General features: G+C 35.3%; 1 protein-coding gene across 15 annotated transcripts in view; it reads left to right on the forward strand.

The window, feature by feature from the left end:
* The window catches only part of DOCK7 (dedicator of cytokinesis 7), a 234,727-nt gene that overhangs the window by 179,720 nt on the left and 29,419 nt on the right, over positions 1-25,588 (forward strand). For 8 of the 15 annotated variants that reach the window (XM_078451829.2, XM_078451830.2, XM_078451831.2 and 5 more), the window contains 11 exons: positions 5,890-6,072; positions 6,183-6,345; positions 10,144-10,240; positions 13,241-13,337; positions 13,456-13,590; positions 14,911-15,063; positions 17,452-17,610; positions 18,299-18,399; positions 19,696-19,888; positions 21,521-21,664; positions 24,778-24,909. In XM_078451829.2, coding sequence (XP_078307955.1) covers positions 5,890-6,072; positions 6,183-6,345; positions 10,144-10,240; positions 13,241-13,337; positions 13,456-13,590; positions 14,911-15,063; positions 17,452-17,610; positions 18,299-18,399; positions 19,696-19,888; positions 21,521-21,664; positions 24,778-24,909 — 1,557 coding nt within the window. The remainder of the gene's footprint in view (positions 1-5,889; positions 6,073-6,182; positions 6,346-10,143; positions 10,241-13,240; positions 13,338-13,455; positions 13,591-14,910; positions 15,064-17,451; positions 17,611-18,298; positions 18,400-19,695; positions 19,889-21,520; positions 21,665-24,777; positions 24,910-25,588) is intronic. The other 7 variants (XM_078451832.2, XM_078451833.2, XM_078451835.2 and 4 more) reach the window with 1 other exon arrangement.

The raw sequence follows: 25,588 nt of genomic DNA on the forward strand, positions 1-25,588 counted from the left end.
AGTTGTTGAATACAAGTGGTGATAACATCCTTAAAGGGGAAACTGGAACACTTCATTCTTAAACGTATGTGATGTAGTTTTGGGGGATTTTTTGTTTTGGATTTTTTTTTTTTTTTTTTTTTTTTTAGCTATCCTCCATTACATTATGGAAGTTCTCTTCTGTTCCTCGTTTGCTAAGAGTTTTGTTTTTTAATTACAAGTAGTTGAATTTTAATCATGCTTTCTTTGCATCCACTGAGACACTCATGTTATTTTGCCTTTTTTTTTTTTTTTTTTTTAATTATTTTTGAGAGAGACAGAGCACAAGCAGAGGGGCAGAGAGACAGGGAGACACAAAATCTGAAGCAGGCTCTAGACTTTGAGCTGTCAGCACAGAGTCCAATGCAGGGCTCGAACCCACGAAGCATGAGATCATGACCTGAGCCGAAATTGGATGCTTAACCAACTGAGCCCCCCAGGCACCTGTTATTTTGCTTTTTAATCTTTTACTGAGACCCCTTTCAATTGATTTTCTAGTATTAAACCTACCTTCAGTTCCTGAATTAAACCCAGCTTTTTTTCATGATTGTGTATTAATGGATTTTATGTGCTGTAATTTAAGATACGTGTATTTATGTTTGTCAGTAAAATTGCTTGTAATGTTTTTCTCATAATGTTCTTTACAAATTTTGGAATCACGGTTAGGAAAGCCAATTTAAATGAGCCAGGGAATTTGCCCTTTTATGCTGTCTGTAGAGACTTGTTTAAAATTGGAGTTATTTATTCCTGGAGTATTTGGGGAAATTGTGGGTGAGGCCATCTGTACTTGGAGTTTTCTTTTTTGAAAGTTTAAAAAGTACTGATTTAATTTCTTTAATGACTCTAAGACTGTTGAAGTTTTCTATTTCCTTTTATACTGGTTTCTGTAAATTTTATTCTAATAGAAATTTATTAAAATCTATTGGCATACAAAATTCAAATATCTTCTATAATCTTTTTAATGTCTATACCATCTGTAGTAAATATAAATGGTTTCATTTCTGTGTCTGATTTTTTTTGTACATTTGTCTTAAATCAGTCTCAGTAGAAATTTGTGTAATCTTTAGTCTTTATAAAGAACCAATTTGGGTTCTTTTGAATGTTTATCTTCATTATTTAATGTCTTCTACTTTTTTTGCATTTATAGTTTTCTTTCTCTCACTTCTTGATGGATGTTTAACCTACTAATTTTCATCCTTCCTTCTTTGGTACATATTTTAAGCCTGTATATTTTCCTTTAATTATTGTTTTAGTTACATGCCACAGTTTATATGTAGCATTTTTATTATTCAGTTCAAAATATATCTGAAGTTCATTATGATTATTTTTGTCTTTTATGCCCTAAGTTTTTGTTTTAAAATATCTAGTCATAGGAAAATTTCTCATAATCCTTTGTTTCTGATTTTGACCTGATTTCATGATCAGAGAACTTTGTGTAATTTTTCAGTTTGTTATATTTGTGACAGCTGGTTTCATGGTCTTGTATTTAGTCAGTTTTTGCAAATAGGTCACGTATTTGAAAGTGCATATTCTTTAGTGTATTTCAGTGTTCTGTATTTGTCCATTACACCTGTTATTTCAAATTTGTTAGTCTTCTTGTTTAAACCTTTGTTCTTTTTACTGAATTCTGTCTGCTTATTCTAATATCCCATTAAAATCATGGCTTTTTAATAGCTTGTCATTTCCTAAGGATTCATTTCCTTTGAGGCCTTATTATGAAATACCTAATTTTAATTGTTAGTTTTTTGATGGACTGCACCTCTTATCAACATGAATTGTAAGACTTTTTATTTTGCCTTCAAGTCTATTTTGTATTGTATTAGTAGAAGATATCTATCTTCTGAGATATATATATATATATATATATATATATATACATATATATATATATGAGTTTTTTCATCCTTCTCCTTTTAGCATTTTTTTCTTATGTTTTAAATGTTTGAAAATTGGGGCGCCTGGGTGGCTCAGTCGGTTGGGCGGCCGACTTTGGCTCAGGTCATGATCTTGCGGTCCGTGAGTTCTAGCCCCGTGTCGGGCTCTGTGCTGACAGCTCAGAGCCTGGAGCCTGCTTCATACTCTGTGTCTCCCTCTCTCTGACCCTCCCCTGTTCATGCTCTGTCTCTCCCTGTCTCAAAAATAAATAAACGTTAAAAAAAATTTAAAAAAAAAAAATGTTTGAAAATTGTTTTACATGTGTCTTTTATAATCAACATGTAGTTAGATTTTTGTCTTAAGCTTTTAAAATATAGTCTGTTCATTTTTGTCTTTCACTAGAGTTTTTAAAAGCCACTTAATTTAGGGGCACCTGGGTGGCTCAGTCAGTTAAGCATCCAACTTTGGCTCAGGTCGTGATCTCGCTGTTCGTGAATTTGAGCCCTGCATTGGGCTCTGTGCTGACAGGTCAGAGCTTGGAGCCTGCATCAGATTCCGTGTCTCCCTCTCTCTATCCCTCCCCTGTTCTCTCTCTCTCTCTCTCAAAAATAAATAATAAAACATTAAAAAAAACTTTTAGGGCGCCTGGGTGGCTTAGTCGGTTAAGCGTACGGCTTCGGCTCAGGTCATGATCTCATGTTCATGGGTTCAAGCCCCTCAATGGGCTCTGTGCTGACAGCTCAAAGCCTGGAGCCTGCTTCAGATTCTGTGTCTCCTCTCTCTCACTCTCCTCCATCTGAGCTCTCTCTCTCTCTCAAAACTGAACATTAAAAAAATTTTTTTTAATAAAATCCACTTAATTTGATATAACTAAATTTAATGTACTTAACATTCTTTAATTTTACTTCATATTGTCCCACCCCGTATGCCTTTTTGTCTCATTTATTGTGTTTTTTTAGATTATTTTTTTCCTTTCATTCATTTTCCTTGTTCTATTTTTTTCCTTTCTTCTACTTTAGAAGTTATACATTCTGTTTCTTTTTTTCATTGTATTACAAATCACTGTATACTTCCTTAAATTAAATTCCATCTCATTTAATCATTACCCTTACTTTCACATTGGTTAATAGAAGGATCTTAGAACAGGTTGATTATTTATTTATCTTTCTGCCTACTTAAATGCTATTTTCATGCATTTTTAATAGTATATATCATTAAACTTCAAGAGACATTATTATTACTTGTATGGCTATATAAATTTAATTATCATTTAAATTTGCACATGTGTTCACCACTGTATTTGCTTTTTTCCCAAATTTGTGACCTTCCATAAGAAATACTGTATCCTTTAGAATTTTCTGTGCTATGGTGATGAACTTTGTGTTTCTTTGAAAAATATCTTTGTTTGACCTTCATTCTTAAGGTTTTTGTATTTTGTATTTTTTTGAAATAGCATCTGAATATCCTGTTTTCTTTCAGCATGCTAAGGGCATTGTCTCCACTGTCTTCTCATTTCCATTACTGCTACTTTTTTATTTTTAAAGTTCATTTATTTATTTTGAGAGAGAAAAAGAATGTAAGTGGAGAGGGGCAGAGAGAGAGAGAATCCCAATCAGGCTCTGGGGAGCTGCATATGGGGCTCAAACTCCAGAATGGTGGAATCATGACCTAAGCCGAAGTCAAGAGTTGGTCACTTAACTGCACCACCCAAACACACTTCAATTACTGCTTTAGCTGTGTCTTGGGTGCTTGGGTGGCTCAGTTGGTTAAGCATCTGACTCTTGATTTCAGCTCAGGTCGTAATCTCATGGTTTATGAGATCGAGCCCCACATAGAGCTGTGTGCTGACAGCACGAAGCCTGCTTGGGATTCTCTGTCTCCCTCTCCCTCTCTCTCTCTCTGTCTCTGTCTCTCTGTGTGTGCATCTCCCCAGCTCACTCTTGAGTACGTGTGCTCTGTCTCTCTCTCTCTCTCTCTCAAAAATAAATAAATAAACTAAAAAAAACCCATTCTCTCTCCCTCTGCCCTTTCCCTTACCCTGCTCATGTTTTCTCTCTCTCTCTTAAAAAAAAAAAAAAAAAAAAAGGTGTTGAGCTATTGCTTCTTTAAAGATAATCTGTCTCTCCCTCCACCTCTTTTTTATGATATTCTCCTTAGAATTGGTCTTCTGTGGTTTCATTCTGTTGCATCTAGTTTTGAATTTCTTTATGTTTGTTCTGCTTGGTATTTGTTTTTTTTTGTTTTTGGTTTTTTTTTTTTTTGGACTTCTTAAATCTGTAGTTCAGCATCTTCAGTTCTGTGAAATTCTAGACTATTACCTGCCCAAATATGTCCTCTTCTTCATTCTGTCTCTCCTCTTTTTATATTCCAGTTAAGCTTATGTTAGTCCTCTTTATTGCATCCTCTGTGTCTCTTTTCTTCTGTATAGTCCATCTTGTTGTTAACCTGTTCTTCACACTGGGTTGTTGTTTTTGATCTATCTTCCAGTTTACTAATTCTCTCCTTAATTCTACCTAATATTACTTTAAATCACTCCATTGAGTTCTTAATTTGGTTATTGTGTGATTTGGTTAAGTGAGTTTATGTAGGTGAATTCACTTATACGTGCAAGCATAGTGAACATAGGTAAGTGTTTGATTTCTCTCTGGAGCCACCCTTTCTTCTGCATTTGAATCTCAGGCCTGCTACTTACTGCAAAATACCTGTATAGAATACTTCTCAGTGTCTTAGTTTTCTTTGACTGTAAGATGTGGTGAGTAATAATATTTATCTTTTTGGATGGGTGCAAGGGATAAATAAGTTAATATGCATAAAGTGTTCAGTACAGTGCCTAGCACAGAGTAAGCATCATAGAAGAGTCGACTGCTATCATTTTTATCATGTAGGATGGAGGGGAGAGTAAGGTAGTAGTTGAGATCATGACTCCAACAGTTAAGTATGTTAAACTTCCCTTTGTCTTCTCTTCTCAACATCCCTTCCAAGGCTTTCTTATTATTAGTTAGTATATTTACTTAACCAAAGTTTAGAATGTAGTATAATGGTAAAGAGTATAAGCTTTGGCGTCTGGTTAACCTGGACTAAAATCTTGGCTTAATCTCTAGCTTTTCATTTCCTTACGTTTAAACTAGAAATAACAGTGATTAATACCATCTCAGAAATCATTGTGAGAGTCAAATGAGAAATGATTAGCACAGTGTCTAGCACATCTCAAATATTCTGTTTTGTCATCATCATCACCGTTAATTGTCATCCTATATTCTTGTCTGTAAAACTAAGATGATACAACCTGCTTGGTAATACTGTTGGAGGACTAAATGAAATAATGTACAGAAAGAGCTTAGCATGATGATTAGAACAGAGTAAATATGGAATAAATGGTATCGTAGACAAGTTTTTATTCCTAATTTTTCATTTTTTTTCATTTTTTTTCATTTTCACATGCTGTATTACAAGTGCAGTTTGAAGACTGAAGATAGCACCTTCACCTTATTTCTCTAAGTGAAAGTGCTTTTTATTTACATATGATCTAAGACTCTTCCCTTTTGTCAGTGGCCCTTGAGAGGAATCCATAGTTCTTTAAGCCTGATAAACATTTTGTTATTACTATTCTACTCTGTTCTTATACCACTTTATGGAGTCATTTGCTTTTTCTTTTACCATATTATATCAGACATGATGAACATAGATATCTTAGTTTTAATAGTGGATCTGTTATGTTTTTCCCTTGTTTCTTTCAGTGTTTATTGTCTACAGGAAACCCTACCATATAAATTAAAACAATCTTTCAATGCCAGGAAAAGTTATTAAACTTCAGGACCTGAAGTTTAAGGCTCTATATGACTTATTCAAGTATTGTCTAAATCAAATGGTTCTTTTTAAATATTTGATTTTTTAAGCAATTTTTGTTTTATTACAGTTAGAAGAAAACAGTTGACAACCCCAGAAAAGAAATGGCCATTGATCAGTCTGTCTCATTCTACTGTTCTTTATTTTCAGAGTGGTAGGCAACACACTACCTTTTCAGCAGAATCGAGTCGGAGCCTTTTGATCTGTCTACTTTGGGTTCTCAAGAATGCAGATGAGACAGTTCTACAAAAGTGGTTCACAGATCTCTCAGTCCTACAGCTAAACCGGCTATTAGATTTGCTTTATCTCTGCGTATCTTGCTTTGAGTACAAAGTAAGTGATCACTATGCCATTGCAGAGAAAAACGAGAAAGAAAACATAATGTGGAAAAGGAAGAAGGAAATTTCCTCAATGGCTCTTCTTTGCTAATGTTTAAATTTTAGGGAAAGAAAGTGTTTGAAAGAATGAATAGTTTGACCTTTAAGAAATCAAAAGACATGAGAGCAAAGCTTGAAGAAGCTATTCTTGGGAGCATAGGTGCTAGGCAAGAAATGGTGCGCCGAAGCCGAGGACAGCTTGGTACGTACACATTATCTTCTCCTTCTGGTGAGAATTTTTTCAGTTTCTTTGAAATATTTATTACAATGGTCATTGTTGCAAATCTTCAGTGATTCGACACTTTTTTAAAAAAAAGTGTTTTAAATGAAACTCTGAATTAACTTGAATAACCACATCTCTCTAGGGATTCAAGTTCGAGTCCTGAGTAGGGTGAACATATTTCCTGATTTGTTCTGGACACTCTCAGTTTATTCCTGTTGTCCTTATGTGATTATGAATAGCATCCCTTATCTTTTAAAATAGACGTTTTAAAAGCAATTTTAGGTCCATAGCAAAATCGAGCTAATAGTACAGAGATTCCCTGTATACTCCCTAGCACACAGGCATAGCCTTACCTGTTATCAACATCCGTCAGCAGAGTGGTGTACTTGTTACAGCTGGTGAACCTGCACTGACACATCATTATCACCCAAAGTCCATAATTGACACTAGGATTCACTCTTAGTTTCATACTTGCTACATTGCATCACTTCTTACTCTTAAAATAAACTTCCTAGTTTGTACAATGAATTAAAATAGCCTGTATTTCAGGGAAAGATATTGTCCCTCAGCCTCAGGTATCAGGGAGAGAAACCAGTTAGTAGCATTTGAGGCCTGTTTCTACTCCCAGATACTGCTATCCTTTAGCCATATAACCTTGGCCAGGTCACTCCATCTCCTCACTTTCCTTTTCCTTATCCGCTTTTGATTGTTTTGAGAATTTAGAAGGTAGTGTAACTAACTGATCTTTCATCATTGTAGTGACCCACATGCGTTTAAACATTTCGTAAATTCTAAAGTCACAAATAATGACGTTGCTGAGAGCTCCTTAGGGTCAGGGACATGGCCTAGTCACCTGTATACATGACATATGCTAATAGTTCAATGTATATTTGACTTAAAAGAGGAATGCACATTTACGTGAATATTTTTAATGTTTTCTGATAAGCCATAAACATAGTGATCATTTATTCAAGTTAACTTAAATATCTTTTATATGCTATTTATGGTTGGAATTTCATAATAATACAGAATCTTTGCCTTTGGAATTAAGAGCACCGTTTGCTTTTTTTCCCCCACTTTAGTTGTATGCAATGTATAGTGTACTTACAGATTTATTATGTACAACAACCTTCTAAAAAAGAATGAAAATGAGGGACCCCTGGGTAGCTCAATCGGTTAAGTGCCTGACTTCGGCTCAGGTCATGACCTCACTGTGGGTTCGAGCCCCACTCTGGGCTGTGTGCTGACAGCTGGGAGCCTGGAGCCTGCTTTGGATTCTGTGTCTCCCTCCCTCTCCCCCTCTACCACCGTGTTCTGTCTCTCAAAAATGAATAAACATTTAAAAAATATATATGAAAATGAACTTTTATTTAGTTCATTTAATTATTACCAAAATCTAATGAAGATTATCTTCAACCTTTAAGTTAAAGAAAATAAAACTCACCAGAGGTAAATAACTTGCCTACGATCATAAACTAAGTGACAGAACCAGGCTCTTTTGACTTCCGATGTAGTGTTCTGTATATTCTACTGCACCTCTTTCTAAAGTTTCTTGTTGGAGAGAGTGGCACTGTTAGTAGTATGTTATGTTTTTAAACCTGTAGCCTTAGGACAGTCATCTTTGTTTGAATGTAGAAACTGAAATTCTATATGTAGAATCTAAAGGAAATAAATGAATAAACTCCTAGATACCTCTGTTAGTGGTGCCCTAGGTGTGGGGGGAGAGGAGGGCAGAGAGGATGGAGGTGTCAAGAGGTACAAATGTCCAGTTATAAAATACTTAAGTACTGGGATGTAATGTATAGCATGGTGACTACAGTTTATACCATATTGTACATTTGAAAGTTACTAAGAGAGTAGGTTTTAAGTTCTCATCATAGGAAAATTATGTGGTAATGGATATTGACTAGATTTAGAGTGGTGATCATTTCATAAATGTATACAGATATTGAATCATATTGTACACCTGAAACGAATATAATGACATACGTCTGTTGTATCTTAATTTTTTAAAAATTGAAGTTCTTAGAAAAATAAGACCTTTGCAATTCTTATTTGAATTTGGACACCCAAGTTATGTCACCCAATGATAGACATTGGGTGATAAGAGATGAGGGACAATTTCATGGGGGGAAGAAAGTTAATGATAAAAATGTAAATAGATCCCAGATATTTGTTTTGTTAACTGGGTAAATACAGGCATATCTTTTTTGTTTTCTTTTACCAAATTTTTTAAAGATAGAGGTTTCATAATAAAAAAAGAGGTGGGAAGAGAAGGAAAGTGAAGGGAGGGGAGAGAAAGCAGAAGACTTATCCAGACATGTCCTTTATTGTGTAGCATATTTGCTTCTCATTATTTTTTTTTAAGTTTATTTATTTTGAGAGAGAGAGAGCACACGCACACAAGTGTGGGGAGGGGTAGAGAGGAGAGGAAAGAGTGAGAATTCCAAGCAGGCTCCATGCTGTCAGCTCAGAGCCCAACTCGAGGCTCAATCCCACAACCCTAGGATCATGACCTAAGCCAAAATCAAGAGTTGGATGCTTAACCAACTGAGCCACCCAGGTGCCTCATTTCTCATTATTTTTAAAATTTCTACTTGGACTCTAAATTTTTACTTTCCTTTTTCTTTGCATCCTCCCAACCAATTTAAAATCTCAGGCTTTTCAAAAAGAAGCATTAGTTTTCTAGTTGAAAGTCTGAAGTCATGGCTAATTCCTTCCTTTAAGTGTAAATCTCTCCACAATTCTCAATACCTTCTTCACTTCTGCTGGATTTGTATGAACCAGTTCTGTCACTGCTGCCCCTTCTGGGAGCCCACAGCATTCTGTCTGCTTTCTATCCCAGAAGCCTTGGATGAAAGCCCTCTTCTTTCTCCTGTCCTGTCTTCTGTGGACCAAATAATAATTCCTAATTGTTTTAGGAATCCTTCTTACTTTGTTTCTATATTAAAGAAAAGCTTATTGAACTTCAGTATTGCCAGACACCTTGTCAACCCTAAACATAAAGGGGTGGACAAAATAGGCATAATCTCCATTCTTAAGTAGCTTATATTCTTGTGATGATAAGTGCTGTGGAGAGAACTAAAGCCAATTAAGAGGAAAGGAAGTGTTGGGGAAGACCTTTATGTGGAGGTGATGAATGACTGGTCAATGAAAATTTGTGGGAAGCACAGTCACATAAGAGGAACAACCATTGTTACAGAGGTCCTAAATCAGGAGCATATATAGAAAACACACACAAAGTAAGTGTGGTGGCATAAGTAGGAGAGAGAGTGTGGTAGGAAATAAGGTCTTATAAGACCCACGTAGGGCCTAATAAGCCATGGTTTAGGTTCAGAGAAAACAGTGTTAGAAAGTTTGCTTATATAAAAGGGCGTTTGGTTTTTTTATATATAATGCAGGTAATATATTTCTGTTATAACTGTTATAAAAAAGTGAAAAAAATTTTTGAGAGAGAGAGAGAGTCAGAGCGTGAGCAGAGGAGGGGCAGAGAGAGAGGGAGACACAGAATCTGAAGCAGGCTCCAGACTGTCAGCACAGAACCTGATATGGGTCTTGAACTCAAGAGCCATGAGATCATGACCTGAGCTGAAGTTGGATGCTTCACTGACAGAGCCACCCGGGCGCCCCATAAAACATTTTTAATAAAGAGTACCATTGTTAGTTTTTGCGACCTGTAGTGAGGATAAAATGGCTGTGTATAAAGTTAACGTTGTGCAGTATATCTTATATATTTGCAAATATACATATAGGTGGTCCAAATGAAACCGCACTTTAAAAATGGTTTTGAAATTTATTTGACAGAGAGAAGCCCATCTGGAAGTGCCTTTGGAAGTCAAGAAAATCTGAGGTGGAGAAAGGATATGACTCACTGGCGTCAAAACACTGAGAAGCTTGACAAGTAATATAACGTATTTTATGTTACTGATGGGCTTGTTGGATTTCAAATGCAGGAGGAAAATGGCTAATTTTATTGTTTTATATATATATTAGGTATTCGAATCTTAGACAACAAAATAGGTTTAATTTTTTTGATGTCTATTTGTTTTGAGAGAGCACATGTGTGTGATTGGGGAAGGGCAGAGAGAGAGAGAGAGAGAGAGAAAGTCCTAAGCAGGCTCTGTGCTGACAGCCTCAATCCCATGAACTGTGAGATCATGACCTGAGCCAGAATCGAGAGTCGGACACTTAACCAACTGAGACACCCAGGCACCCAGTTATATTTAATGTTTAAATTTTAGATTAAAAAATATTTAGGGGAAGAATTTTTCATGTGGTATAGTAAAGCAAAATGTTACCCATTTTGTCTCCAACAACTGTCTCCAAAAATATGCCTTTGAAATACATTCTGCAACAGTTTTTTAATGTAATTTGGGAGTGCACTGAACTTCATATTTCAGGGATCCAAGAATTAGAAAGCTAATCTTTGTCCTCTTGGAGCTTAAAATATAATTAAGAGAAAGACAGAAACACTACAGGTCTTCTGTTTCTATCATGGAGGTAAGCTAGGAACACTAATTGACCCCTACTGCCAAAAACAACTAAAAATGCACTTCCTGAGAGCTTGTACCTAATGAGCTGGACCTTCAGTGTAAGGGGCACCAAAAGTAATCCCTTCTTACTGCCCATGTGACCTCAGGTAAAATTGCTTAGCTTGAAACTTGGCATTGAGTCAAGGGGCTGAAATTTTTGTCTTGAGAATTTATAATTACAAGTTAGGCCTCAAGTAGCTTGACTGGCCCAATAAACTTTGAGAATATGATGACAAGCTCATTCAGGTTTGCCTAGTACTACACCCAGTGTTAGCACTGAATGTTCATCCCAGGGAATCCCTCAGTCCTGTCCTAAAGTAAACCAGGCTGCTCAGTCACACTACCTGAGGACCATCTTCAGACCAGGCTTTCAAGGATTTTCACAGATAAACTTGCAGAAGTACACAGATAGTAACATCATAGACCATAGGAAACACTGCCTTATGCAAGCCAGTAGAGTGAGAAATCACAGACTTGCTACCATATAGATGAGAGTTTGGATTACCAGAAACTGTCGTAGTCTCTTCAGGCTGTAACAAAATAGAACACGGTGCATTGCTTATAAACAACAGCAATTTATTTCTGATAGTTTTGGAGGCTGGGAATTCCAAGATCATGGCACCTTCGGTTTGATGTCTAGTGAAGGCCCTCATCAGGGTTACAGCAAGAATGCTGTCTTTGGTGGAAGAGCAAGCAGACTCCCTGGGCCTCTTTCATAAAGGCATTAATCCCCATTCATGAGGGCTCTGCCCTGATGACCTAATTACCTTCCAAAGACCCTACCTGCTAATATTATCACCTTGGGCATTAGATTTTTAACATGAATTTTGTGATGACACAAATACTCAGACTATAGCAGGTATTGAATACAATATAAATACTTAAAAATTCTTAAACTTTGAGTATGTCCACTTTTCTCTCCTCCTTGTCTGTTCAAGTCCATTTCTTTATTTTTTCCAGGTGTGTTTTGTTTTTTAGAAATCACAAAGGATAGGGCTGCCAGGTGGCTCAGTCAGTCGAGCATCTTACTCTTGTCTTTGGCTCAGGTCTTGATCTCACAGTTTGTGAGTTCGAGCCCCAAGTGGGGCTCTGCATTGACAGCACAGAGCCTGCTTGGATTCTCTTTCCCTCTCTCTTTGCCCCTCCTCTGCTGGTGTGCACGTGTGCGCTTGCTCGCTCTCTCTAAATAAATAAATAAACTTAAAAAAAAAAAAAAGAAAAGAAATCACAAAGCAGTGAGATGCTATGATATTAGTATATTGCTTTCTTTTGCATTTGTATAATGTGTTTTCTCTGCATGTCTTGCTGTGTTTTAAGGAAGCTTTTTTTTTTTTTTTTTTTTTTTTTTTTTGGTGTTTTCCCGATTCTTTCTGTTTAAACCATCATGTTATTGTCAGGTTTTTTCACAAAATCTTGCTGAAATTTTAAGTTTGAACATATATATATTTCCCAATTTAATTCTAACTATGTTGTATTTTCTCCTTTAATTTATAAAATGTAAATTCATGAACTATTCTCCTAACTGGTAGTAATAAAGATTCAGAGGTTTAAACATCCAGAAACTTTGAAAAGTTAACATTTAAAATGTTCTTGTTCTTCCACCTTGATTTATGTGTTTGTTTTGTCTATGTAGGTGTAATTGTTTCTATATCTATCCATCACTACTAAAATAAACATCAATTTTACCCATAAATCATATGGAGCTATTCTTAATATTGCTCTTTATATTTTTAATAAATACTAGTCTTTAAGAAAACCACTTTATTGCATCAGTTTGTTTTGTTTCTATTGAGTGATTCTGTCCAGAGTTTGGGGAAGAGTTAAATCACTTTCTGTATCAAAATTGCTGTATCAAAAATCTATAGCAAAATTTTTTGTATTTTTGATAACAAAAATACTGAAAAATTAGGTGACAATTTGGAAAAAAATAAGTACTTTTATCCTAAGTAAATATGTTGAAAATCCTTGAAGCAGTAAGATGAACACTAAACATTTTGAGTATTGCTTTACATGAAGCAGCCCTAAATACAAGCCCACATAGCACCACCTAGTGTCTGTGCCATTGAAAATAAAAAATACGCTCCTGCGTTTGCCACATCTCTGAAAGCTAAACATTTGTTTTCAGTGGTATTGTAGAATTACAATGGGATGTGAAAATCTGTACTGACGTGGTTGACAAAATGTAGGGTAAAAGAAAACACTTATAATGTGTAAAATAATTGTCTTTTTATTCTCTTACAAGTTTTCTTTAAGGCAAATAGTGACAAATGGTTCCAAGTTTTTTATTTCTATGTATCTTTAAGTCTTTTTTGAATTGTGGATCTATGGCTCTTTTAAAAGGTAAATATCCTTATAATATTTTGTATTAGATCAAGAGCAGAGATTGAGCATGAAGCACTGATTGATGGAAATCTGGCTACTGAAGCAAACCTAATCATTTTGGATACATTAGAGATTGTTGTCCAGGTAAGAACACAAACAAGAAGGATTTAAAGTATAGATTTGGTGAATTGGGGTTGTGCAAAAAACATTTATTGAGCCATAATTCATCTATTTTTAAAATTTATTTATTTTTAAATTGCAGACAGTTTCTGTAACAGAATCCAAAGAGAGCATCCTTGGTGGGGTGCTAAAAGTCCTACTGCATAGCATGGCCTGTAACCAAAGTGCAGTTTATCTACAACACTGTTTCGCTACACAGAGAGCCCTGGTTTCAAAGGTAGGTTATTTTTGTACCTTCAGTCTTGTCCAACTTGGCTTTCTTTCTTTATATTGTCTAAGATCGTTTAACACTCCCTGGTTAATATAGTAAAAATTTTAAGGGGCGCCTGGGTGGCTCAGTCGGTTGAGCTTCCGACTCTGGCTCAGGTCATGATCTCACGGTTTGTGGATTCGTGCCCCGCATCAGGCTCTGTGCTGACAGCTCGGAGCCTGGAACCTGCTTCAGATTCTGTGTCTCCCTCTCTCTCTGCTCCTCCCCTGCTCACATGCTGTCTCTCAAAAATAAATACAGATTAAAAAATTGAAAACAAATTTTAATAATAACCTAAGACCCATGATTCTTTTTTGCCTCTCTTCTACTAGTTGCCTTTTCAGTTCTCTCTTATTTGGGTCACTTGTAACCAGTTTGGGGCTTAAAAAACAGTAGTTTTGGGGGCGCTTGAGTGGTTCAGTCAGTTAAGTATCTGACTTTGGTTCAGGTCACGATTTCACAGTTTGTGAGTTCGAGCCCTGCGTCGGGCTCTCTGTTGGTGGCTCGAAGCCTGGAGCCTGCTTCGGGTTCTGTGTCTCCCTCTCTCTCTGCCCCTTCCCTGTTCACGCTCTTGTCTCACTCTCTCTCAAAAATAAACATTAAAAAAAAGTTTTGTTGTGGAGAAGAGCTTGAAATTAATAACTGATTTAAAATATGGGGCTTTCCTTGTTTTCTCTTAATCTCCTTCTGTCATTAACTTGATTTATTTAACAATTTAAGGTATAAGTAGTTCATTCCGTTGACATTAACTTACCCCGTGGATGAATAGGAGGTACTTCCATTTGTTCAACTACTTCAGATATTTATTTCCTATGTTGGTTTTCTGAACGTAGGTATATTCTTAAATCTTGAAGGTATCTATTTCATCATAGTCATCTAATGTGGAATGCAGAGCTGTTAAAACTTGAACCAATGAAAATTACTTATATAGCATTTTATAATAAAACATATTAATAGAATTATTACATGTTGGTTATGGTTACTATATTGTTTTATGCATAGTGTCTAATCTTCCTCAGATAGTCCCATAGTCCCGTGTAGATAATACCGTTAGGTCCATTTTATGGATGAGACATTGTCCAACATTACACTACTGGCTAATAAGTGACATATTCAGTATTCAATCCCGATCTGTCAATATTAGCCGATTAGCAAACATTGCCGAACTGTTTTTGAAAACTGGGCTATACTAACACATCTCTAGTTCAGGCTATGTTAATATATCTCTGGAACTTCTACTGCATCAGTTCAGTGTTGGTGTTTTTGTTTTTGTTTGTCTGTTTACAGTTCCCTGAACTCTTGTTTGAAGAAGAAACAGAACAGTGTGCTGACTTATGCCTCCGGCTTCTCCGACACTGTAGCAGCAGCATTAGTACAATACGGTCACATGCCAGTGCCTCACTGTACCTACTTATGAGACAGAACTTTGAAATTGGTAATGTAAGTATTTATCTCTGGATTCGTAATGAAATATAACTCCTGCAATATCTGGTAAATATGTTTTGGGGGGAGCATGGAAATTTTTTTTTTTTTTTTTTGAGACTAATCTTAGACTGTGTTGATATTTCTCATTGCGTGTATATCTTAAAAATCTGAATCTCCAATTTTGCTTCCTGCACTAAAGATAAAATATAGTAGTAAAAATTAGAATATAAATGTATCTTGAGCTTTTGGAAAATTTAATTATTATCATTAAGTAAAAAGAAAATACAGATAAAGAAAATTAAAATCAAAATCAAAATCAAATCAAAATCTTGATTTGATATTTTATGACTATATACCAGTCTGAAGAATTCCATGTTTTTGTTAAAGTATTTTTTTTGATCATATATTCATGTGTTGTATTTTTTTGCAATTTTGAGTCAAATGTTTACATCATTTTTTTTTTTTTTTTTTAGTTATGTACGTATTTAAGGCCCAGGATTGTCCTTGGAGCACTTTTTATTGGTATCTCATTGATTCTGATACAAAGTTTGGGTATTAATTATCAGTTTTATTGCGGTGTGATTATACAACGTAGATACTGTGTCTCATTTTTTGTACTGTGGACATGAAATAAATGTTAAGCATTTAAAAAGAAAGGTGTTCTTTATTTCAGAGTACTGAGTTAAATATACCATATTAGTTATATTATTCTATTTTTCTATACCCTTTTTTGGTTTTGGTCCACTTGGACTGAAGGAGATGATTTATAGCCTACACATAGTTTATTTCTCTTATCTCTATTATCTATTTAGTAAACTGATACTCATAACTGTTACATCTTTTGTCACTTTTTTTTTTTTTTTTTTTGCTTTAATCCTCTCTTATTGGGCTAAATATTGTCTTTTAGTTGTTTACTCAAGATAGTTCTTGGGAATAGTATTTCTCACATTCTTGATTGTTTAGTGTTTTCTATATTTAAAGGACAACAAAGATGGTTATGAAATTTTTTGCCTAAGACTGAATTTAAAAAAAGGGTGGTGGTGGGAAAGATCAGTAAAATGTACCAGATAAAGAACACTTAATAGAAAAAAAGAAAAAAAAAAGATACTTGAATATCATCATCTTCTGGCTTTACATATTGTTGTAGAGATATCTGAAGATGACCTGATACTTTCTTCCCTTTTAAATAACTTTTCCCTTCCCAGCTGCTCTAGGGATTCTTTCTTTAGATTTAAAATTAAATACCTTTTTTAGAATGGGTCTTGGTATTGACCAATGTTTGTTAATTTTCTCAGCCACATGATGTCTGCTTTCAATTTATTTCAGAATGTTTTCTTGAATGTAAAATAGAATGTTTTCTTCCAGGGTTAGGGTTTTTCCCAAACAGACATACATATGTTGGATTTGTTTTGCTTTACTTTTTGTCTATCATTTTTCTTTTCTTTTTTAACACTTCTAAAATTTCCAATTATTGTGGTTCCTTTTCTCAGAATTTCTCTGTCCCGTAATCCCTTATGTGCTCTCCATGACATCCTTTCTTTCTTTTACCAATTATAAGTTTAAATGTCTTTTATCTTTTTTTTTTTTTCAAGTATTATGAGCTCACATGTAACCTCCTATTTTATGTCCTCTATTTCTGGTTTTTGTTTTTGCCTTGAGTTTCTTATTTATTCTGCCTTTTATTTATTTCTGCTTTCCTTCCTAAAGTTCATATGTTTTTTATTTGAGAGAGAGAGAGTAAATGAGCACACATGCATGCGAGCAGGCAAGAGGGGCAGGTGGAGAAAGAATCTTAAGGCATGGAGCTGATACCTTGACCCTGGGATCATGTCCTGAGCCAAAACCAAGAGAGACTTGGATGCTCAACCAACTTAGCCAAGCATGCAACCCCATACTTTTTTTTTTTTAAGTTTATTTATTTATTTTGAGAGAGAGAGAGAGAGAGAGAGAGAGCACGCACATGAGGGGAGGAGGGGTCAGAGAGAGGGAGGGGGGAATAGAGAGACTCCCAAGCAGGCTCTGCACTGGTAGAGATGCGGAGCTCGAACACGAACCATGAGATCATGACCTGAGCCAGAGTCAAGAGTCAGACACTTAACCGACTGAGCCACCCAGGAGCCCCTAATTCAATTCTAAGACATGGCTTTGTTTTTTTACTCTGTTTGTAGCATATTATTCTTAGCAAAACTCTGTTTTATGTCTTGTTTTAAAGTTTTAAAATAGGATTTTAATATGTATATTTTATTACTTTCTAAAAATTTTTTATAACTATTTGGAATGTTTTTTTTTTTTTTTTTTTTTTTTTTTTTTTTACTTTTTCATTTAGCAAGTAAAAAAAGTATAAACTTTTTTCTTTTAAGCTGTTCTGTATTAAATGCTGACCTGACAATTTCTCTGTTACAGAACTTTGCTAGGGTTAAAATGCAGGTAACCATGTCACTGTCTTCCTTGGTGGGCACGTCTCAAAATTTTAATGAGGAATTCTTAAGACGTTCTCTAAAGACTATATTGACATATGCTGAAGAAGATCTGGAATTGAGGGAAACAACATTTCCTGATCAGGTCAGAAACACTGCTTTCTAGATAATTAACTGAAATAGAATTATAAATAGACAGTTTCTAAATTGTTAAATCAAATTTTGTTTTTTAAAACCTGTATTTTTCTTTCAAGCCACGTATCCTAGGCTATAAATAGTGCTGAATCTTTTTGTTTCAATAAGCCATGCTTCCTTCTTGGAAAGGTTGATATCTTTGGTATGTAAGTCTGTGAATTCATAACAAATACAACAAATAGACACTGTATAAATAAATAGGAAACTTTATGATGAAATATTATTCCTACTTATTAATGAAACAATAATTTCCCTTAAAAAGTAAGGTTTTTACAAACTACGTTTTGGTAGAATCAGAAACATACGAGAGAATATCCTTTTGTGTTTTCCTCTTGAATCCTGTATATCCCTACATTTTATTTCTAGTTCTAGTTCTACTTGTTTCCAGATGAGAAAACTGAAAGAAAAAAAAAAAAAAAACCCAAAAAACGAAACCCAGCCAGCTCAGGAATTAGTATAAAGTTTACTACCCTTTACTCACCATACCCCAGCATGCCCGCATTCTTTAGAACTACATCAGTATCATATTATTTGTTTTGCAATCTTCAGATATTTATCTAAAATATCTTCCAAACTAATGTGGTGACTGTGAATAAATGATAATTAAAGAATGTTTTTTATAAAATTCTCTGCTTCAGGTTCAAGATTTGGTTTTCAATCTCCATATGATTCTTTCTGATACTGTTAAAATGAAGGAACACCAGGAAGATCCTGAAATGTTGATTGATCTGATGTACAGGTATCATTTGTTTGATTCATTTATACCTCGTATAATGGATTTAAATTGGTAAAAGTTAAAAATAGAAATACCCTACAATCCAGCAATTGCACTAATAGGTATTTACCCAAAGGATACAAAAATACTAATTTGAAGGGGTACGTGCACCCCGATGTTTATAGCAGCATTATCAACAATAGCCAAATTGTGGAAATAGCCCAAATGTCCATTGACTGATGAATGAATAAAGATGTGGCATATATACACAATGGGATATTACTCAGCCATAAAAAGAACCACAAAAAGACTCTTAACTGTAGAGAATAAACTGATAGTTACTGGAGGAAGGATGGGCAGGGGGATGGGTTAAATGGGTGATGGGCATTAAGAGGGGTACTGGTTGTGATGAGCACTGGGTGTTGTGTGTAAGTGATGAATCAGTAAATTCTTTACCTGAAACTAATATTACACTGTATGGTAACTAACTGGGATTTAAATAAAAAATAAATTGGTAAAACATACAGAAAACATTGGATAAAAAAATAAACATACCAGAATTACTTAAGCCATTTTCTAATGGTAGATCAGATCCCCTGTGTCACTTCTCTGGGAACTATGCATAATTGTTTAGTATATTTATTGATTATCAAAAATGAGGATTTTTAAAAATAATTGATACATATTTAGCACCTTGGGATCACGTGCCCTAGATTTCATGCAGACACCCAAGACCCATATTTTAAATGTAAAAATCAGCCCTTTGGGAAGAAAATACAGTGTATTAATGTTCTAACATTAATTTTCCTGATTTTAAATATGGTTGTGCCTATAACATGATACTTGCAGGAGCACATTTTGAGAAATTTGTAATTCCTATTTATATCTTGAAAGATGCAAGTAAAACTTTGCCATACGGCCCTCTCTTTTTACAGTTTTGGAGTCTTTTAAGACAAATAAAACAAACATTTTACTTAAAATAAATATGATGCAATGATACTATCTTACAGATCTTTTTTTCTTGACGATGAAATTTCTTTATATTCCCCTAACGAACACGTAAATTCCCATAGCTTTCCCTTACTGATACCATGTCATTTTTTAGTCCCCCTACAAAAAAAACATCTATTAACCATTGCATGGGCCCACAGTTACTTCTTTAAACATACTTAAAGACACTTTCATACCATTTGAAAACTTGTCTTAATAGGTTGTGTTCAATAGCGGAAACCTCTCTAGGTAAACACTAAACAAGCAGTCTAAGTTCTCTTCCAGCTTGGGAAACAAATGCTAACTGAAAAGAATTTGTGTTCTAATTAGAATTGCCAAGGGCTACCAGACCTCTCCAGATCTGCGATTGACCTGGTTGCAGAACATGGCTGGCAAACACTCAGAACGCAGCAATCATGCTGAAGCTGCCCAGTGCCTTGTCCACTCTGCAGCCCTTGTTGCTGAGTATTTGAGCATGCTGGAGGACCGCAAATACCTTCCTGTGGGATGTGTAACATTTCAGGTAGGAATCTGCCAGGTTTACATTAAATCGAGGTATGTCCTTCATACTTTTAACTTTTCTCACTGCTGTTAAGATTCACTCAGCTTGTAAGGACAGCATAAAGACTGAACGGGATGTTTCACAAGATAAATTAACAGTTCTCTGTCACTGTCATGAATACATTTTTAAAGAGTACTCCGTGTTAGTTTTCTTTCCTCATTTTTTTTTTTTACCTCTAAATATCAGTGCTAAGTAGATTTATTCTCTTTGCCTATACTGCTAGGGGCTTCATAGCATCTATGAAATATACCCAAAATGCTGAGAATCAGAATACAGTAGAAACTCTCAATTGGCTTTTACTTAAGACATCAGATAACCCAACATTCTCCAATACCTGTATAAAATGTGCAGATACCATGGCTCAGAGATGATAGTTTGCTCCCTACTAGGGTTACATACCTCTGACCTACTAGTTGAAATCTTTGCTTACCAGAAGTCAGTTATGCTTTCTTTGCTTTTTTCAAAACCCGTTAATGCCAGATCTGGGAAATTACAAAATTTAATTACATGTTATGTCCTCTGGTGAAATCTGAATGAAGAAAGAAGTCAGTCATTGTTTCTCTGAAAACTAAGTTAAATGTTTTGCAAAGACTTGATAAAAGTGAGTCTCCACAACAGTTGCTATTGAATTAATTTTGGACCAACTACAAAAGATTGGGGAGAAATCTCCTAGAAATCTAGGATAATTTGATAACCTTTTAAGTTTCAAGTTTTTACTCTGAAGAAACCAGAACTGGAAATCTATTTTTTTTTTAGAGAGAGAGGGAGAGTATGAGCTGGGGAGAGGGGCAGAGGGAAAGAGAGGGGGAGAGAAAGAGAGAATCTTAAACAGGTTCTACACTCAGCATGGCGCCCGGAGAGCAGGGCTTGATCCCACAACCTTGAGATCAGGACTTGAACCAAAATCAAGAGTCATATGCTCAACGGACCAAGACACTCAGGCACCCCCAGAACTGGAAATATTAAATGAAGATTGTGTTATTGCTGTCTAGTCAAGAGAGATTACATGAAAATCTGATCTGGAGACCCATACACAAAGAAAAAGCCTGAGATCAACTTCAAAAAATGTCAGATGAGTCTATCTGCTGTAAATGTTTAGGTTAAAATATTTAAGGTAGTATGTATTATTTCTTTTTTGGAAATACTAGCTGATCCCAATCTCATTGGGTAAGAGTTTTACCTGAGTTTTTTCATTAACTCAATGTTTGTTAAGCAAGCCAAAACACCATTTCATACTTGAATTTTCCTCTTGGGGAGTTTTGACAAGATCATTGAAGTTAAAAATAAAGCCTGTTTAAGTCTCTTGAGATGTCCTGTATCATATTGCTATTTTCCTTAGCCCATGATTTTTCATATTTTTCATTGTCATGGTTTTTATTAATGGAAAAGTTACCTGACAATAATGGTACCATTTGATTGTCATCTCCAAAATAGAGAAAGATTCTGGAAATTTGTCTTTTATCTTTGCATTGACTACCCACCCCCTTTTTAAACCGAAGCTGCTATTTATATTTCATTTTCAGTTCCTTCTTCACACACCTCTTTCATGCTAAGAAATTCCATATCTAAAGCCATTTCAACTTTTTCCCCCAGAATATTTCCTCTAATGTTTTAGAAGAATCTGCAGTCTCAGATGACGTGGTATCTCCAGATGAAGAAGGTATCTGCTCTGGAAAGTACTTTACTGAGACAGGACTCGTGGGATTACTGGAACAAGCAGCTGCTTCTTTCTCTATGGTAGATGACTCCTGTTCATTCTCTTTCCCCAGATACATACCTCTGGATTATTAACGACATGTGTATTCTCTCTGCCTGTGACCCTGCTCTTCCTTTATGCTAGTTTTCTCCAAGTACCTTAAGAACTGAGAACAGATCTTATCTATAGATTCATCATTGCTTACTCCTTTTTATCTTAATTGTCATATTCTCCAGTATTTTTTGTTTGCTTATTTATGAACCATCACTTAATCTACAACAGATTTTTTTGGAGTTTATAAATCTTTTAGCACCAGACATTTTCTAAAACCTTAAAATTAAAAAATAGAACAAAACAGAAAACCTCTGGATGATTTAAGTTCCTGTTCAAGTAGACTAACACGGCTGTAGCTATAGAGCTGGTCTGTTGAATGAAAGGAAGAATCTTCTTTTTAGTATGTCAGATGTTGCCCTGGTGCTCAGGAAAATTATAGCCACTCATCTCATGGGTTGCATAGGGACCCCTATTAGGTAGATGTTAGAGTCCTGGAGCTTACTTATCAGGAACTTTATGAACTATCTCCTAGTTCCCTTGCCTGACCTAATGTCCCATGCTATGTAACCCCAGTCCTTGTCCCTCCCTATCTTTATGTGAAGAATTGAAGCAGTTTTGTTAATCAAATCGTTTTTTAACGTTTATTTATTATTGAGAGACAGAGAGCATGAGCATGGAGGCACAGAGAGAGGGGGAAACACAGAATCTGAAGGAGGCTCCAGGCTCTGAGCTGTTAGCACAGAGCCTGATGTGGGGCTAGACTCACAAACCACAGATTGTGACCTGAGCTGAAGTCAGACGCTTAACCGACTGAGCCACCCAGGCACCCCTTAGATGGGATGATTATTAAAGAAGGGAAAGATAGTTAGCCAAATCCCTGCTTACTTTCTTTCATTAAAAAAAATTTTTTTTTAACATTTATTTGAGAGAAGAGAGAGGGGGTAGTGCAAACAGGGGAAAGAGCAGAGACAGGGAGAGAGAGAGAGAATCCCAAGCAGGCCCTGCACTGTCAGCGCAGAGCCCAATGTGGGGCTTGACCTCACGAACTGTGAGATCATGACCTGAGCCCAAATCAAGAGTCAGATGCTTAACTGACTGAGCCACCCAGGCGCCCCAGGACTTTTCTGACATTTCTGCTGAGTATTTAGTGTCCCAGCACCACGGATAAGGAGTCTTGAAGTTCATGTTGGGGGAAGAGGGAAACTTAACATAATATGCAATGCTGCCCTTCTTCACCATTGTACTGCTATTGGAAATTGGTTATTCTCCTGGCCTTAACCCTACCTTGCAATGTATTGGTTAAAGGCATCGATTTAGAAGGCATACAACCAGACTTCAAATCCTGCCTCTGCTACCTTAGTAGTTAAATCACTTCAGGCACAAATTACTCAACCTATCAATGATTCATTTTTCTCATCTATTTAAATGCATCTAGGGGGCGCCTGGGTGGCGCAGTCGGTTAAGCCTCCGACTTCAGCCAGGTCACGATCTCGCGGTCCGTGAGGTCCGTGAGTTCGAGCCCCGCGTCAGGCTCTGGGCCGATGGCTCGGAGCCTGGAGCCTGTTTCCGATTCTGTGTCTCCCTCTCTCTCTGCCCCTCCCCCGTTCATGCTCTGTTTCTCTCTGTCCCAAAAATAAATAAAAAAACGTTGAAAAAAAAAAAAATAAATAAAATAAATGCATCTAAGAATAGTACCTATCACGTAGGAGTGTTGTTAGGATTAAATGAGTTAATATATGTAAACTGCTTATCACAATGTCTGGCTCCAAATAAGTATTACTGTTTGCCATTATCATCCTATTCATCATTATTGATGTTTAGAATGAGTTTACATAAATATAATTATTCAGAGACTCTAAGAATGTTAGGTGATTGACCATTTTAAAATTTCCTGTCTGAAAAATAAAATAAAATTTCCTGTGTGAGGCCCTCAACTGTTCTGATTGTTCCCCTGGATCCCTGCTCCTTGAGTTTCATTTTACGTGATCTGAACTAGCAGGGAAAAAATGTTTTTTTGCTATTAATGGAATATTTTAATAAATACACACTCTGTGTTTGTGTGTATGTGCAATTTTAATAATTCACAGTAGTGCAGTGGCCTGTATTACAGAAGTTCTTTTGTAATAGCATATAATTATGAAATTCACTGTTTTTCAGTGAATCCGTTTAATCTTAATTATAATAATTACTGGGACATTTTAGTTACACTGTATTTATTTCACTATTATAGTTATATGATTGCATAAATTCCTGTGAACTTTTACTGGAAAATATCAGAACCGTATGTTTATTTCCTTGGGAAAATATGTTTGCTGATTTGTGTGGTAATACGAATTCAGCGGCTCTTGGAAAACATCTCTTTTCTTCCTTCACTACAGCCACCAATTCATTATTAAGGACAAGAAAACAGAATAGCAGTACAAACACATTTTGTCCATCACTTTGATTATAGGCAGAGCAACCCTTGGCCAGCCACTGGCTAACTGCCCCCTAGTGGAATAAAATCTGGTAGCTTAGAACCTTCTTACATTTTGTGAAAGATAACTGATATTTTCCCATCAGATATTTCCAGTAAGAGTTCCTGTGCCAATTTAATATTTTAGAAATGTAAATAATTTTAGTTTGCCAGGAGGCCACAAGTTATCTGATATCTGTGACCAGTGTAATAATTAATAATCAGATTTCTTTTATTCCACTGCTCAGAATTCTGCAATAGTTTATATGCCTGTGTAAGTACCGACACATACACACTAGTGAAGTAATTACTGGGTAGATAGCAAAATATTCAATTTAACTTAAACAGAAATTTAAACTTAACATATGTTAAATACACACACACACACACACACACACACACACACACACACACACCATCCATCCATCCATCCATCCATCCATCCATCCATCTGGAGGAATCAATACGTTGTGCAAAATTCTTTTATTAAGAGTTAATAAAATTAAACATTAGTAGTGTTAATTTTTATGTCCTATTGGGAAAGTGTCATTGGTATTGCCTTAGTAGAAATATTGTGAATTCATAAATTGTAATTATTTACTTTCATATCAATGTAACAGAAAACATATAACATTATTTTTATAGGCTGGCATGTATGAAGCAGTAAACGAGGTTTACAAAGTACTTATTCCTATTCATGAAGCTAATCGGGATGCAAAGAAACTATCCACAATTCATGGTAAACTTCAAGAAGCATTCAGCAAAATTGTTCATCAGGTAATGACTGCAATTTCTAGCTTCAGTGTAAATGGAGAAAACTGTCTAAAAGCATTAGTGTTGCTTTGTACTGATGTCAAACTAGATCCAATGAAATGACCATTTTAATCAGATTATAAATGAACAATGTCAAAATGATGGTTCATGGCCAGAGCAGACTCATTAACAAAAAATGAATTTACTTAGGGTAGATAATGATCATCCTAAATTTTCTACACAGTTTTTTTCTTCACTTTTAAAAACTAATTAGTAGTTAGCAAATTTTTTTTTAAATCATGAGTTCTTTTTGTTTCACAGTATGGGTTAAAATTATAAATCTGATTTTTACATGGATTTCTTTTGCTGCCAAAAATTTTTATATGTAAGGTAGTTTTTTATTAAATGATATTAAAGTCTAATAAACTAATATTGTTAATGTTTTCAACTCAACAGTAACTGTTTTTCCTAGATGTTCCATTCAGTCATCCTTTAATATATTTCTAACATGAAAATAGTATTTAGTGAAAATAATGAATAAAACGGTTATCTTTTGTTTATTCGATTATAATAGTATGATTTTAGTACTTGTTTATAGTTCATGGAATCCACATATTATCACCAAAATTAAAATTAGCATAAGCTTGGTTTAAAAAATGAAGTCAACTATTAGCAATTGATTAACAAAAAATGAAACTAAAAT

Source organism: Panthera onca, chromosome C1, assembly GCF_046562875.1.
Source record: "Panthera onca isolate mPanOnc1 chromosome C1, mPanOnc1 haplotype 2, whole genome shotgun sequence".
In the NCBI taxonomy this organism is placed as follows: Eukaryota; Metazoa; Chordata; class Mammalia; order Carnivora; family Felidae; genus Panthera; species Panthera onca.